The 15,502-nt window shown below is 32.3% G+C and overlaps 1 protein-coding gene across 2 annotated transcripts in view; it reads left to right on the top strand.

Annotated features, from left to right (window-relative positions):
* Positions 1-5,049: 5,049 nt before the first annotated feature.
* LOC124357512 (follicle-stimulating hormone receptor-like) overlaps positions 5,050-15,502 on the top strand; it is a 409,876-nt gene continuing 399,423 nt past the window's right edge. For both annotated transcript variants that reach the window (XM_046809381.1, XM_046809382.1), the window contains exon 1: positions 5,050-6,472. In XM_046809381.1, coding sequence (XP_046665337.1) covers positions 6,303-6,472 — 170 coding nt within the window. In that variant the 5' untranslated portion in view covers positions 5,050-6,302. The remainder of the gene's footprint in view (positions 6,473-15,502) is intronic.

Below are 15,502 nucleotides of genomic sequence, written 5' to 3' on the forward strand. Positions count from 1 at the left end.
TTATATGGCGATCATAGCTATCTAAAATCGTAGTATCGAGCGAAAGCTCTATATATTCTTTTATGGATTTCACTTACCCCATGTTCTTTCAAAGTTTCAATGCTCATGAGAGTACTAACAGTTACTAGCGGTTTCACACGCAATTTTCAAAATCGAAGGGCTAAGCTTTTTTAGTGACAGCATTTATGAAGTAATGTGATGGAGCCTTATAGTAGTTTTCACTCAAAAGTAGACATACCAGGTATATATTATTTCAGTATCCATGGTCGAGAGATTACAAAGTTAAAAACAATGTTGACTGGTTTTATTTTAGTTTCAGTTGCATGAAATAATATGTACATATGTTTCGTAAACGTAATTTCGTCAGAAAATGTCAAGTTTTATCAAAAAGCGTCTTATTTACATGACCAAGAAAACTCTTTGTTTTCAAGACCTACTTGGGTCAAAACTCGCCTTCTATCAGCACTTGTAATCTATTTCCGGTCTTATATATTTCAAGTGCCATTTTCAGTTTGCATTTTTTTCTCAACGAAGAAAATATATCGTACGATTATAAAGTTAGTGATGTGAAAAAGTGTCAGTTCCGGCCGTTTAAGTTCAAGTCCAGTCTAATTTATGTATAGTTCTACATTTGAGATTGCCTTGTTGCCCTGATCAAGCAAATGTTTGCACGTTTGTTAGTTTTAAAGTTTGTTAAAAAGCATCTACTACCAGCCCTTGTAATCTACTTCCGGTCTATGATATTTCAGGTACAACAGTTAAAGATTACTTTATTGTTCCAATGAGAAAGGTATATATACTTACGTCCGATTGAAAACTTACTGTTGTCAAGTGTCAGCTCTAGTCGTTTAAATTCAATCCAGGTCTAATTTATTTACAGTTGCACAATATTAGGTTATGTTATTTTACAAGGTGGGTTTTACAACAGCATTTAATAATACTATTTCCAACGCTTTAGTTATTTAATTAGTCACTAAAGCAAAAATTAGACAGTAACGTAACAATTAGATGGTAACTTCGTCGTGCTATATGTATTGCACTTCTGTTTAAGCACTATATAGTTATTAATATATATATTATTAATATAGTTATTTTATACGATTTTTACAAGTATACAATATTTTATACAAGTCCTCCTCCGTAGACTAATAATCTCGGCTCTCTATCCGAGAGATCACGGGTTCAAATCCCGGGGAGGTCCAATCATGTACTTTGTACTTTGGAAATAAAAACCAGTGCACTTCGTAGTCGGCAGAGATGACGCTTAATACGAGATAAAAAAGTAAATAAAAAATATAAATAAAATTTAAATGTAAACAATTGTTTCTACTTCTATGTAACTTCAGATGAAAGTGTTATCAGCTGTTTAGTGCCAGTTAACTTTGGATTACATTTCGTAAATATTATAATTATTTCCTGATTTATTAAACATTTCGGGAAACTTTTCCTATTTTTATCTTCATCAATACCTTCCGCGGACTTCAATTAGCCGAATTAGTCCAGCCGTTATCCAGATAAGCGCTTAGCAACACATTTAGTGATTAATTTTTATTTATAAGGCTAGCTGTTACCCGCCGTTTCACTCGTAAATATCAATATAAACGTCTTTATACCACCTAGTAAAAGCACTTATGATGTAATACGATGGAGTCACATGATATTTTTCAAAGGTAAGTAGACGTACATACGCTACATATTATTTTAATCTTTATGGTTAAGAGTACCAGAGTTTAGCCTGACACTTATATCATGTTTTGTGTAAGTGAGCAAAAATGTCCTATTTCAATACAAAACTGGATACAAAAAGGAAATTACAACTTCACTGTTGTACGATTCTCTCAACTTTTACGTACTGAGGTTTACTAATCCTTCTTCTTGGTCACCCTTTGCGATGAAGTGTTCACGTAGTTACAGTTTACTGTAGTGACAAACAAGTGAGTACATTCACACAATTTCAAGATCATCCCGTCTTTGTGTGTGTGTGTGTGTGTGTGTGTGTGTGTGTGTGTGTGTGTGTGTGTGTGTGTGTGTATTTAATGTTAAATAAATAATTGTATCAAGAATTGTTGTGTTTTATATATTTATAAAATAGAAACATCGTTGAGATCATGAAGGCGCTCACGTCAATAATTAGCGATATGTGATTGTTCGATTTCTAGCTATAAGTTATATCATTGCGTAATTTATTAACTAAACCTACTACAAAACAAAAAAATCTAAATTAAGCTATCTTTATTAATAAGAGAAATATGCCATTTTTAAACTATCAAGTCGAGTAAATCGGTTTATAACAAAATTAAGGAGCGAACTACTTCATTTAAATTCTTCCTCGTGTTGTATATAATCGTATACAAGAACAAAGAAAATGGGATTAAATACGTTTGTTTCTATGAGGGGTTAAGTTTATAGGATTAAAGTGGACTGATTCTAATATTTTAAAATATTACATTTTAGAATTTGTGTGTTTTGTTTATGCACCCAGGAAAGAAAGAGAAGAATAAAGAAATTTCTTTGCAATAAATATTCACAATCTAGGGTCCCAACAAATTACAGATAGTTTACAGTTGGGTTCCCATCGCTACTACACACAACATCCTAATATAATTGTTTTCTAAGTACCAAAAAGAAAAACGTTGAACGCGCTTTTGGCGTCGGTGCTTTTAGCCATTACCAACTGAATTCACAACCAGACTACAGATAAAGCAATAGCAGAAAAACTTGTTTGAATTAAGTCATTGTATGGTATACATGATCAACATAATTATGCTATATCCACGGCAATCTACAACGAAAACAATACTAAAAAATTCTAACAACTCAAAACACTCTCTGATTCATAACACTTCAATAAAATACTAAATTATCAAGAATCAATGTTAAAACAAAATAATATAATGTTACACTTTTCAATATTGTCAAACAGAAATGAGTAATAATATAGTAAATTTATCCGTGCAAAAGTATTGTTTGTTTCGATGTAAAATCACCACAGGATAAAATCCTCGATTTTGGTCGAAAATTTAAAAAAATTGTTGCGTAAATAGAAAACTGTATTTTATAAACTATCTGAAGTTTAATAATAATCCAGTTTAAACGGGCCAAAATATCTTTTAAAATTGTAGAATCTGCAATGTGTAGATATTGCTTGTTGTAAAGCGTACCTGCTCGTATTTTAAACAACAATTTTGAATTATGATTTATATTAAAGAGTATTGTTTAAAGGTAACTTAAAAAAGGCTACAGCAGTTGTTATATCATATAAATTTAAAGTCAGTTTGAATATTAGTGCTTTAAAACACGGGTCGGATGAGGATCTCAATGATAAATCAAGTTACTTGGTCGAAAGTCTGTGAATAAACGAACAGTATAAGAAAGGGCTTTTTAATACTAAGTATAAAACGTTGGTATTTATGTTAAGTATTTTTGGGGAACAGGCGAAATGTTACAACCGCTGCAGTATAGCGTCGGTTTTATTGCCTATAATCGATTCCATGATCGAGTCTGGCCTATAATCGATTATTTGATCGAGTCTGGCTCGGATGTGTCATAACATTTTATGACGCTTGTTGGTTACAGACAATCGTTTTATGACTGCTCGTAACTTGCCGATATGACTAGTTTGTTTTGTTGGGATTTTGGTAAATAATTAGCGATCCAGGGACCATTCTTGTTATACGTTTGTATTTCATTGCAATAACGATTGTGTCGAATTAATTTGTATACAGAAGAAGAATCTAATAATTAATATTTACTCAAATACAAAAATTAGCATTTTAATGAAAATTTATTACTTTTGAAACTTTCGAATTCTTGTAATAATATAGTTTATAACACACGTTTTTTTATAGTGCAAATTATATTCCTTGTGGAATGACCATGCACGTATCTATTGAGTATAAAATGTATGAGATATAAGTTAAAACAGTCATTTAGTAGACTAGATGTAAATTCGCATCTCAATGTAAAAAAACTATTACAAAACGTACTAAAAGTTTTAATTGGTTTTTATTCAGCTAATTGCAATAAATATGATATAATATAATAATTTAAACTAGTTAATTTTGTTCATTGATTACGAAACGCATTGTAAATGTACTTAAATATTTTAATAATAATTAGTGATTATTTTCGAAATGGTATTTATGAAGCTATGTTAAATTGTAAACCAATTTATATAGCCAGTGTTTCACATTTCAGTTTTTGTTGGTTCTATACAATAGAGAGAGAGAGAGACTGAAATAATTAGCGAGCAGATTATGTTCATTTCTAGTATAAAAGTATTACGTAAAAGTTTTTTCATTATTTGCTTTTTTTAATACAAGATACAACATGACATATCAGGAGATATTGTAATGTTAAAATACCATCTATTCGTAAAATGCTCCTCCATGTGAAGTTAGTAGAGGTAGAGTTTCAAACAAAATTTTAATATTCTAGGCAACAATTAAAGCACTTATTGAGTGTATATACACACAGAAATCGAACTTCGTTCATTACCAATTAGCTGGAGCGGCTTCGCTGAACGCTCAGCCAATTTACATACAGGTATAGTCAAACATCTAGAAAGAAATTCTTAGTACAACTTTGTTTAAAATTTTTTAGTTTCTTGTTAGGATGAATCTGAATTTACACAAGACAGACTGAACGGAAACTTGGGAATCACGTTTCTTGAGACTGGACGTGTTGAGACATGTAATCGTTGATAGCAATATACATAGTGGAATTAAACGGATCTTTTGTACTAATAGTAATTAAAACCATAAACAAAAATAAATAAAGCAAATCAGTTACGTTTCATAGTTTAAAATAAGAATGTAGTATAAAAATTAAAATAAAAAGTGGCATCAACCAAGTAATAAAAAACAGGCAGAGTTAAAAGGATGCCGTTAAAATGATCGAACCCAAACGAGTTAAAGGGGCCGATTAGCCTGTATCTAATCAGAATTGTACGGGTGGGGAGAGGGGCGGGGGGCGCCGCGGTGGGGACACTTCGATCCGTGACGTCACAGCCCGCTCTTTTTGGAATCCAGTCAGTCAGTGAGTGTTTGGAGGCCGTGGAGCGTGCGCTCGTGCGCCGTCTTACTCGTGCGTGCGTCGTCTGTTTGCGTCGTCTCGTCTTCGACTTCTTCTTCTCCTCCCCCGTCTGTCCCCGACTGTGTCAGTTGATGGTGTCAGTGTTAAATAACTACTCGTTGTGACGTTGTAAACAATAGTCAGCAACATTTATTCGCCACTTTCAAAAAAGTGTACTCGTGGTTTTTTAGAAATAAAAATAAAGACTACTTTCAGGTTTAGTCGGTACAATAATTTTAATACATTTGCATGTAGCTTTATTATCAAACATTTTAAAACCCCAGACAAATTTTTGTTAACTCCTACTTCGATTCGATACACGGAGCATCATACAGTCAATATGAGCATGTTATTGAGAATTTTCGACACGTGTTGTAGCCGAAAGTTGAGCTAAGTTGTGAAGTAATCTGGAAAGGAAAGAGCGGCAGGCCAGGCTGCATATGTTGAATGGTAGAAAGTGAAAGTGGTCGGAGGAGCAGAGTGGGAGAACTTAGTCCTCGGGCGACGAACGCCGCACTGCACAAAAACTGAACCGCGGTCTCTATCACAGTTTGACGAAATTATCAGCAGAACATTCCGGTAGAATGAGTGGCACTTGGGAGACAACTCGTGTTTGTGTTTGGTGAAGTGTCCGCGCCATATGTCTTATAAACAGTGACCCAATCGGTAGTATTGGAACTTTCATTTTTACAAAGTGAAAATCTTTCATGTCTGGTGTAGACTTTTTACTATTTATATTAGGAGCCATGTTCTTAACAGTCATATTTTAAAGTAGGTCTATAGTGATTTTATTATAATTCTTCGCTAAACACCATTCATATTATTTAATGCTTTAATGATATGAAGTTAATAAATATGTATAACACGTTTCGGGGTTTTATTCAAACTTAAGATTCTTCAATAACTAAACTATTTGTTCGTTTAAATAATCGTAAATTTGACTTGAAGTCTGATCTATTGCACTTGTCCATCTGAGATTAGACTGAGTAAGTGATCTAGAAATAAACTCACAACGATAATATCTTCACATATATTGTATCTACATATCTCAATGCGACAAATGTCATCAAACCCATTTCACAACTTCGTGTTACTGGTGCTATGTTCTCATAGCCAAGATGACTTCCCGACTAGGGCTGAGTTCTCGGGACGTTTTGTGTATGATTGAATTTCGCGTCGGATAGTAGTACCATATTCCAGAGAACGTTTCCTTGTCCAGCGACTCCAGCATGTCCTCGCCGGTCTACTGGCTACTACTCACCGCGACCCTCTCCCTCGCGGCCGCCCAGGACTGCCAGTTCCATCCCAAGTGCATCTGCGATGATGAACTCAGGGAGATCGTCTGCAAGAGCGCAGGGTTCGAGCAAGTACCGTCGCTGCCGCCCTCCGTCGTTAAACTGTAAGACATAGTTGATTAAGTTCAATTTAATGTTTAGTAACATAACAATATATATTTATATCATACTATATTAACATTTTTTCATGAAACTAAATATTTAGAAAGTCTACAACACGTCTGGTACAAGACTTATACGAATTTTTGGTAATTTTACATACTACCTACAATTTATGTCTGATACCCATTGGTAATATTGTTAATGTGTGCACATTTACGATATTATTATAGCAATACACAACGGTAATACTTTTCAGACATACAAATAAAATTGTTGCATGCCATGGTGATACAGTGCAGTATCGATGAATGTATTGTTAGTGATTAATAGCTCTAAAAACATTAAACAATAAAATAGATCAGGGAGTAAGTGAACAGCTATTGACGCCTGGTTAAATTATATATATACGAGTGGTTTTCACGTTAGGGTTTTCGTGAAATAAACAGTCTTTATAAATAGTCCAACATAGAAACTGAAATAACCTTTAAAATCTTTAAAGCTGCAACAGCTTTTCGAAAAAATGTTTTTATAGAAATGTATTGTCTACGAGTTTTACTATTCAGACATAAATCTCGCTACAAGAGACATTGACAGAACTTTAAAGAATCACCACAGTCTTAATAGTGTTTATATTCATCACTTAAGACTGAAGTATATTAAAGAGTAAAAATAAAAAATGTTTATTAGAAATTGTAAATTTGTATTTACAGTTTTTACATCCGCCCTATAACCATTTTAGTAGCTAAACTTAGTAATTATTTTAATTATGCCACATACTCTATACTTACATGACAAAAGCAAAACAACAAAATAAAACAAAATAAAAATATGCTGCTATATTAATTACAATTTTAAATGTCATTGTTACATTTAGACTTCATTGCGTATGTAATTAAGAATTTTTATGGTTAAAATGGAATGAATGAAATAACGTTTATTTGTAAATAAATGGAGTAGTAAGTATAAATTGACAATAGTTATGTGGATTAGTAGTACATATTTATAAATTACATTACTGTAGTGACAGTGTGTTGTGTGCTGAGCAAATCACTATAAAGCAATGGCCCGTTGTTTGCTGTGTCACTCATCCCCCGTTTCCGCAAAGTTACGACCATTCACGTCATAACCTTTTTGTCACCATAATATATATATATATATATATATATATATATATATATATATATATATATATACATATATAAATACAAGTAAATACTAAGTAATATGATGCTATGTATTTTAATTATGAGTGGAAATTGTATACGTTATTACTCTCACCATCATTCATAAATGTGCATTATCGTCTGTGCTCGTCCAGCACAAAATGCTAGTGTGCACAGCGTGCGTGATTAAATACCAGGGAAATATTCATTAATAATACAGTTTCAAATCCAAACGGTAATTGAAACAACTGTTTTGCACTATGCGATAAACTCATCTTATAATATCGATAAATTAAATGTCTGTTTTTATTCTAAAAACAAGTATATAACGTACTGTCCTTTGTCAAGTTTCTGCATTATAAATGTTAATTTGTACTCTGTTTATTATAAACTACCCAATAATCCGCGGTATACATATGTGTAACATATATGTTACATATATGTCAACATAATGTTTTATGTATACATATAATTTACGTACCTTTTATTCTTTATATTGATAATTACGAAATCATTTTAAAAATGCGTTTTCTTCCTGAATACCGTGAACAGCTATGTGGAGAGATTAGAGGTAGATTTTCTCACCAAATTTCAGCATTCTAGGTCAAATCGTACAACACTTATATTGCGTACATATAGACAGAAATCGAACTTTATTCATTACCGATTGGACAGTCACATGCAACAACTCTATGGATACTTGTGAATATTTCATCCCAAAATCAAGTATTGATAGTTACTGGTCTAAATATTATTATCATCGTACATAAAAAGCCGTGTTTATATGTAAGCAATAACATAATTTTTAATCTTCCGTACACATATTTAGAATATAAATGTTTTGTGATTAATGGACAATAATAATCATTGAAATGTGTGGAAAATACAATATGTAAATTAAATTAAGACCATTGCCACTTCATTGCTTATAACGTTAATAAACATTCTTTAAGAGTATTGGTATCACCATACGGGCAGTGTAGCGGGTACAATGGTTATATCATAGAATAACTGAATCAAGCAAAGTCGAGCGTGGCTGCTGCTTGGACGGGTGACCGATGAGCGATCTTGGCCTTGCAAGCAGTCCGCTTACCCGGCCGTTGGTGGTGGTTTGGAAATCACCTCTAAGCTGTTGGTCCCCAGGTTTCTTAGTTCTAGCTTCGGCTGGTACCATAAAACATCTTTATTTTAATTTTACATGCTATTTCACATGTCTAACAATTTAAAATTTTAAAATATAAATACTTTTCAACTGGCATTTCATTTTGAAGACTTTTAATGAGATAAATGACGAAAATTATAAGTCTCTTATTTGTAGTTTAAAGTTAATAAATATCAATAAGGAATAAATAAAAATCAATGCCAAACAAATCTCTCACATTTTAAACTGGATAACAAGTTGTATGTGATAATAGTAATTTTGTGTGCTATGTTTTATATTGTGGTGTTGCAAGTGTTGACTAATATATTACTGATACTCTTTTCTTGGTCTTAGATAAAAAAAACTTGGATTGCTAAAACTTGTATCCTTTCTACGTTTCATTTGTGACATATTTTTGTTGCATCATATTTGAAAGAATGGACCATTCAGATACGACTGAATCTATATAGAGACTTATATCAATAATGGGATTTCAGTCAACATTGGGAAATCTCGCAAACAAAGATCACTTACCGCAAATAAAACCTTCATCATTGTCCTTTGTAAGATAAATATTTTTTCATGATTTAACTGAACTCAACTTTCTCCTATAAATCAAATAATCTGGATTTACCACAGAATAGGCTTGGCTTATACTTTTTCTTATTTGCAATTTTGGTTAGGGAATCGATAGCAATCTCTTATAATTGTCAAAATTTATCTATTTTTGAAGTACTTTAAAAATGAGATGTCAGTTATAGAATGTTTACAGTTGTGTCTAAAATCTTTTATTTTTGGAAACAATCCAATTCTTCAAAGAAACATCAAAGCGTACTTCCACGTTCTATGCAATATGATATGATATGAATATTCAAAAATTATTTGATTATTCTAATGTGATACCAACTTAAACGGGATTGCTCCGAAATGTATTTATAAACTGAATAGTAAAATCTGGTAGCACACCACCATGTAAATATGGTTTTATACAATATTACATAATAATAATAAGTTATATAAAACCTAACACTGAAAATCAGATAGCGTTAGTTTACATAGTAGAGAGAGAGCTAAGGTAATTTTAACCAAAATTTGCGAAGAAACACTACTTACATCCGTTTTATTTTAGTTTGATGACTGTCTGTTAGTGCTCGAGTGACAACTGTATGATTAAAAAATATTTAACTCATAAAATGACATTTCAAACTGACGGACTTCTGAAAACAATGATTCTTGCAATTTATATAACATTTAGACCATACAAAGTATAGCAGTAGACCTTGAATATAAATTATTAGCAAATCAGCATCATTTGTAAATCAATTAGGGTTGCAGTCATTAAGTTTTATCTGAAAGATTGAAATGTATCATAATAACAATGTCAGTATGAGGTATCACTCTCAAGCCCTTCTTATATCTACCAAGTTATATCTTTTTTGTGCACATTTTAATAATTATCATTTAAGAAAACTATGTTATTTAAGTAAAAAACTAATAAATAAGAAACAATTTTGAAAGATATGTATTATTATATACTTTTATGCAACTATTTAATAATGCACAAAATATATACTAATATAAAAGTTTAATATTTGAGTTAAAGTTGACCAGAAATGACTTCCTATAAAAACCTTTTATGACTGAAGTAAAATGTAACATATGTTTATGTAGCCATGCCAACATGTAAGGCAATTCGCCTTAATATCTATATTATTGCTTTTTACAATCATTAAACATAAGATCAATTATACGAATCAATAGAAAGTATGAATGAATTTATAATTTTGGTTTTGTTTTTATAACCCAAAAAAGATCATCCCGAACGAAGTTTACAATGTGACTTCAAAATATTATCAATATATTATATTCAACAATTATTTTGAATGAAACAAATTCACTCAGTGATTATTTTAAATAAAAATAATAAGTAAGATCTTTCTTGTTTTGAATTATAAAAAACACCTTGCAGTCCAATCTTGATAAACTACTTGAACAACTTTGTATGGCTATTGATATTTCCCTAGCTGACGTTGCGACGCCTCATTGGGCACAGGACCAGCGTTATGGGCCTTTCCGTTACTGTATTTTTGTTGGCGAAGGAAATAACAGTCGATGTTTACGTCCTCAACAACAATGCGGGGCCCAATATGTTGTATCCACGGTACAATATGGCGGCTTCGGCAGAATCTCGAAAATATAGGCTGTGGTAGCATGCAAAACTAACTTTCTCTCCAAAACTTTCGAGGAAACCCTCTATTGCAGTGATTTCAAGAAAATATGTAAGGAACAAATTGTATTTTCTCACCCACTTTACGTTATTATTTATATATTTGACTGAATATTAAAAAATAAAATAAAAAAGGACTCACTTTTATATCTGAAAGATTAAAACTCAAGATTGGGTTTCCTGAAACTATTTATACAAAGCGATATTCCAAGAACAGAACAAAGTTAAGTTGTCTACTATCAAGCTGTGTTTGTATTTGTCGATCCCGCAGCAAACACTTCAAACCACGGACAAGCGTTCGTTGCACAGCCATCACTTGAGAAAACAGCTAGCAGATTGTTTTGTACCGACAGACGCCGTGAGAACTGTACACCTGGTCGTACCTCCAGCGATACTTTTCTAAGCAGATTTTAAAATTTAGTAACAACTCTACATCATCTTTACTCTGTACACGTTTCTTATAGACACTGTGTGAGAAAGGTACACTTGGTTGTACCTCCAGCGATACTTTTCTAAGCAGATTTTAAAATTTAGTAACAACTCTACATCATCTTTACTCTGTACACGTTTCTTATAGACACTGTGTGAGAAAGGTACACTTGGTCGTACCTCCAGCGATACTTTTCTAAGCAGATTTTAAAAATTTAGTAACAACTCTACATCATCTTTACTCTGTACACGTTTCTTATAGACACTGTGTGAGAAAGGTACACTTGGTCGTACCTCCAGCGATACTTTTCTAAGCAGATTTAAAAATTTAGTAACAACTCTACATCATCTTTACTCTGTACACGTTTCTTATAGACACTGTGTGAGAAAGGTACACTTGGTTGTACCTCCAGCGATACTTTTCTAAGCAGATTTTAAAATTTAGTAACAACTCTACATCATCTTTACTCTGTACACGTTTCTTATAGACACTGTGTGAGAAAGGTACACTTGGTCGTACCTCCAGCGATACTTTTCTAAGCAGATTTAAAAATTTAGTAACAACTCTACATCATCTTTACTATGCACACGTTTCGTATTAACACTGTGTGAGAAAGGTACACTTGGTTGTACCTCCAGCGATACTTTTCTAAGCAGATAAGATTAAAATTTAGTAACAACTCTACATCATATTTACTCTGTACACGTTTCTTATAGACACTGTGTGAGAAAGGTACACTTGGTTGTACCTCCAGCGATACTTTTCTAAGCAGATTTTAAAATTTAGTAACAACTCTACATCATCTTTACTCTGTACACGTTTCTTATAGACACTGTGTGAGAAAGGTACACCTTGGTCGTACCTCCAGCGATACTTTTCTAAGCAGATTTTAAAATTTAGTAACAACTCTACATCATCTTTACTCTGTACACGTTTCTTATAGACACTGTGTGAGAAAGGTACACTTGGTTGTACCTCCAGCGATACTTTTCTAAGCAGATTTAAAAATTTAGTAACAACTCTACATCATCTTTACTCTGTACACGTTTCTTATAGACACTGTGTGAGAAAGGTACACTTGGTTCGTACCTCCAGCGATACTTTTCTAAGCAGATTTTAAAAATTTAGTAACAACTCTACATCATCTTTACTCTGTACACGTTTCTTATAGACACTGTGTGAGAAAGGTACACTTGGTCGTACCTCCAGCGATACTTTTCTAAGCAGATTTAAAAATTTAGTAACAACTCTACATCATCTTTACTCTGTACACGTTTCTTATAGACACTGTGTGAGAAAGGTACACTTGGTCGTACCTCCAGCGATACTTTTCTAAGCAGATTTTAAAATTTAGTAACAACTCTACATCATCTTTACTCTGTACACGTTTCTTATAGACACTGTGTGAGAAAGGTACACTTGGTCGTACCTCCAGCGATACTTTTCTAAGCAGATTTAAAAATTTAGTAACAACTCTACATCATCTTTACTATGCACACGTTTCGTATTAACACTGTATGAGAAAGGTACACTTGGTTGTACCTCCAGCGATACTTTTCTAAGCAGATAAGATTAAAATTTAGTAACAACTCTACATCATATTTACTCTGTACACGTTTCTTATAGACACTGTGTGAGAAAGGTACACTTGGTTGTACCTCCAGCGATACTTTTCTAAGCAGATTTTAAAATTTAGTAACAACTCTACATCATCTATACTCTGTACACGTTTCTTATAGACACTGTGTGAGAAAGGTACACTTGGTCGTACCTCCAGCGATACTTTTCTAAGCAGATTTTAAAATTTAGTAACAACTCTACATCATATTTACTCTGTACACGTTTCTTATAGACACTGTTTGAGAAATGTACACTTGGTTGTACCTCCAACGATACTATTCTGTACACGTTTCTTATAGACACTGTGTGAGAAAGGTACACTTTGTTGTAGTTCCAACTATACTATTGTAAACAGATTTTAAAATTTAGTAACAACTCTACATCATCTTTACTTTGTACACGTTTTGTATCAACACTGTTCGAGAAAGGTACACTTGGTTGTACCTCCAGCGATACTTTTCAAAGCAGATTTTAAAATTTCTGTCATTGTCTCTTTTTTGTATATAATATACCTTTGGCTTCTTCAGTGATACTCCTTGAAACATATTTTTTATTTGTAACACCTCCACAACATGAACACTTTAAACACTTTTTACCGTGTTCGTTTTTGTTCATACACATTATAGTAGTATATTTCGTCTTGTTGGTTGTTTAATCAATCGGTTTTGTGAAACGAGTAATTGGACCAAATAAAAAATCACCCAATGGAAGAAATAACTATCAAAATTAATAATATACTTGTATAATTTATGTTACAAGCCGAATATTCATTAAGAGGTGCAATATATAAAACTCGCTGATATAATTTTATTATTTCTTGTAAATGTATTATCTCAAGTATTACACTACAGTTGTTAAAAAATTTACTATTTGGTAGCATACTAATTTCTTTCTATTATCACAATATAGTCATATTGATCTGCGGTTTTCTATAATTCTAAAAATCTGTATCTCAAAAGCTGAAAACTTTGCTGATTTCTGAGTTCTGTAATTTATCAGCATTTGTTCACTGATATAGATATTTTTTTAATATCTATATTTGTTATAGAATTTGGCATTTTTGACTTATTACTACACACATTAAAGTCACCTGTTACTTATTACTCTAGGTTACTGAATCTTTGTATCGTCTAATTATATCTTGTTTTCAACCCTCTCCTATACTGACTTTAATATTTTTCTCAGTTGACAGTATTTTCTCAATAATTTTGACCTTATGATCATCCATGAGTGAAACTTTGTGCATATTACTTGTAATATTTCACACCCAGCTTCATTTTTGCTACGGTGTAAAAAAAGTTTTAGTGTTGAATTTCTACAAGATAATCCTACTTAAATACTGTACCATAGCTACTAATTGCCTAGTTTGTTTTACACAGGATTAGGCACTTACATAGTAATAACTGAATATCACGGTACACTTTAACTGTTTCATCAATAAATTGTTTAACATTTGCCGAGAATGTTTGTAAAGGGCTAAAACCGATAATACAGACTCGTCAATACTCCTATTACATGTTTGCGTAGTGTTATTTTATAAACTACCACCATAAAAGGCAACCGTTGGAAACAGTTTTTATAGATTACAAAACGCTTCACTGTAAAATGGGAGGCTTTTATAACTGGCGTCTGCATATATCACTCGCAGGGAGTTTGGAGTTTATGGGCTTTTCCGCAATCGAGTTGAAGAATAAGTATACATCAAATCCCATTTTGTTTACACTTGGCAAAAAATATTTTCGTTTCTCCAGAAATTTTATATTTTTTCTGTATATTTGAATCTTAAACTGGTATACAATCAATATGTATAACTCAAATTACTAGATTGCACAGCTAGTCAGCTGTGCAATCTAAAATATTAGTGCAATAGAGTAATATCTATATTTTTGAATAAATTAATTTCCCTTTCACGGGCTTTTAGCAATCTGCATGATAGTATTGATACCGATAGCAAATTTGTATTGCATAAGAACACAACTTGTTTTTTTTTTAAATCGATGGATACAATTTTTTAAAGAGAAGAAATCGATCGTCAGCCTCCCTAATTTTATCTATTTCTTATATCCTATTTTCTTGACAGTTTGGCACTCCCTATAAATTAATTTCCCTTTCACGGGCTTTTAGCAATCTGCATGATAGTATTGATACCGATAGCAAATTTGTATTGCATAAGAACACAACTTGTTTTTTTTTAAATCGATGGATACAATTTTTTAAAGAGAAGAAATCGATCGTCAGCCTCCCTAATTCTATCTATTTCTTATATCCTATTTTCTTGACAGTTTGGCACTCTTAAAATCAACCGTTTGACACATAAATACTCATAATAGTGTTATCGTTGTCACAAAAATAAACTCACTGACTGAAAAATCGCATCTATCAGGGTCTGTATATGGTTGGTTGACTGATTTAACATTTATTTGTGTGTCTGAGACTGTCAGTTTAAGTGTG

The sequence above is a fragment of the Homalodisca vitripennis genome, chromosome 3, assembly GCF_021130785.1.
Source record: "Homalodisca vitripennis isolate AUS2020 chromosome 3, UT_GWSS_2.1, whole genome shotgun sequence".
NCBI classification, from domain to species: Eukaryota; Metazoa; Arthropoda; class Insecta; order Hemiptera; family Cicadellidae; genus Homalodisca; species Homalodisca vitripennis.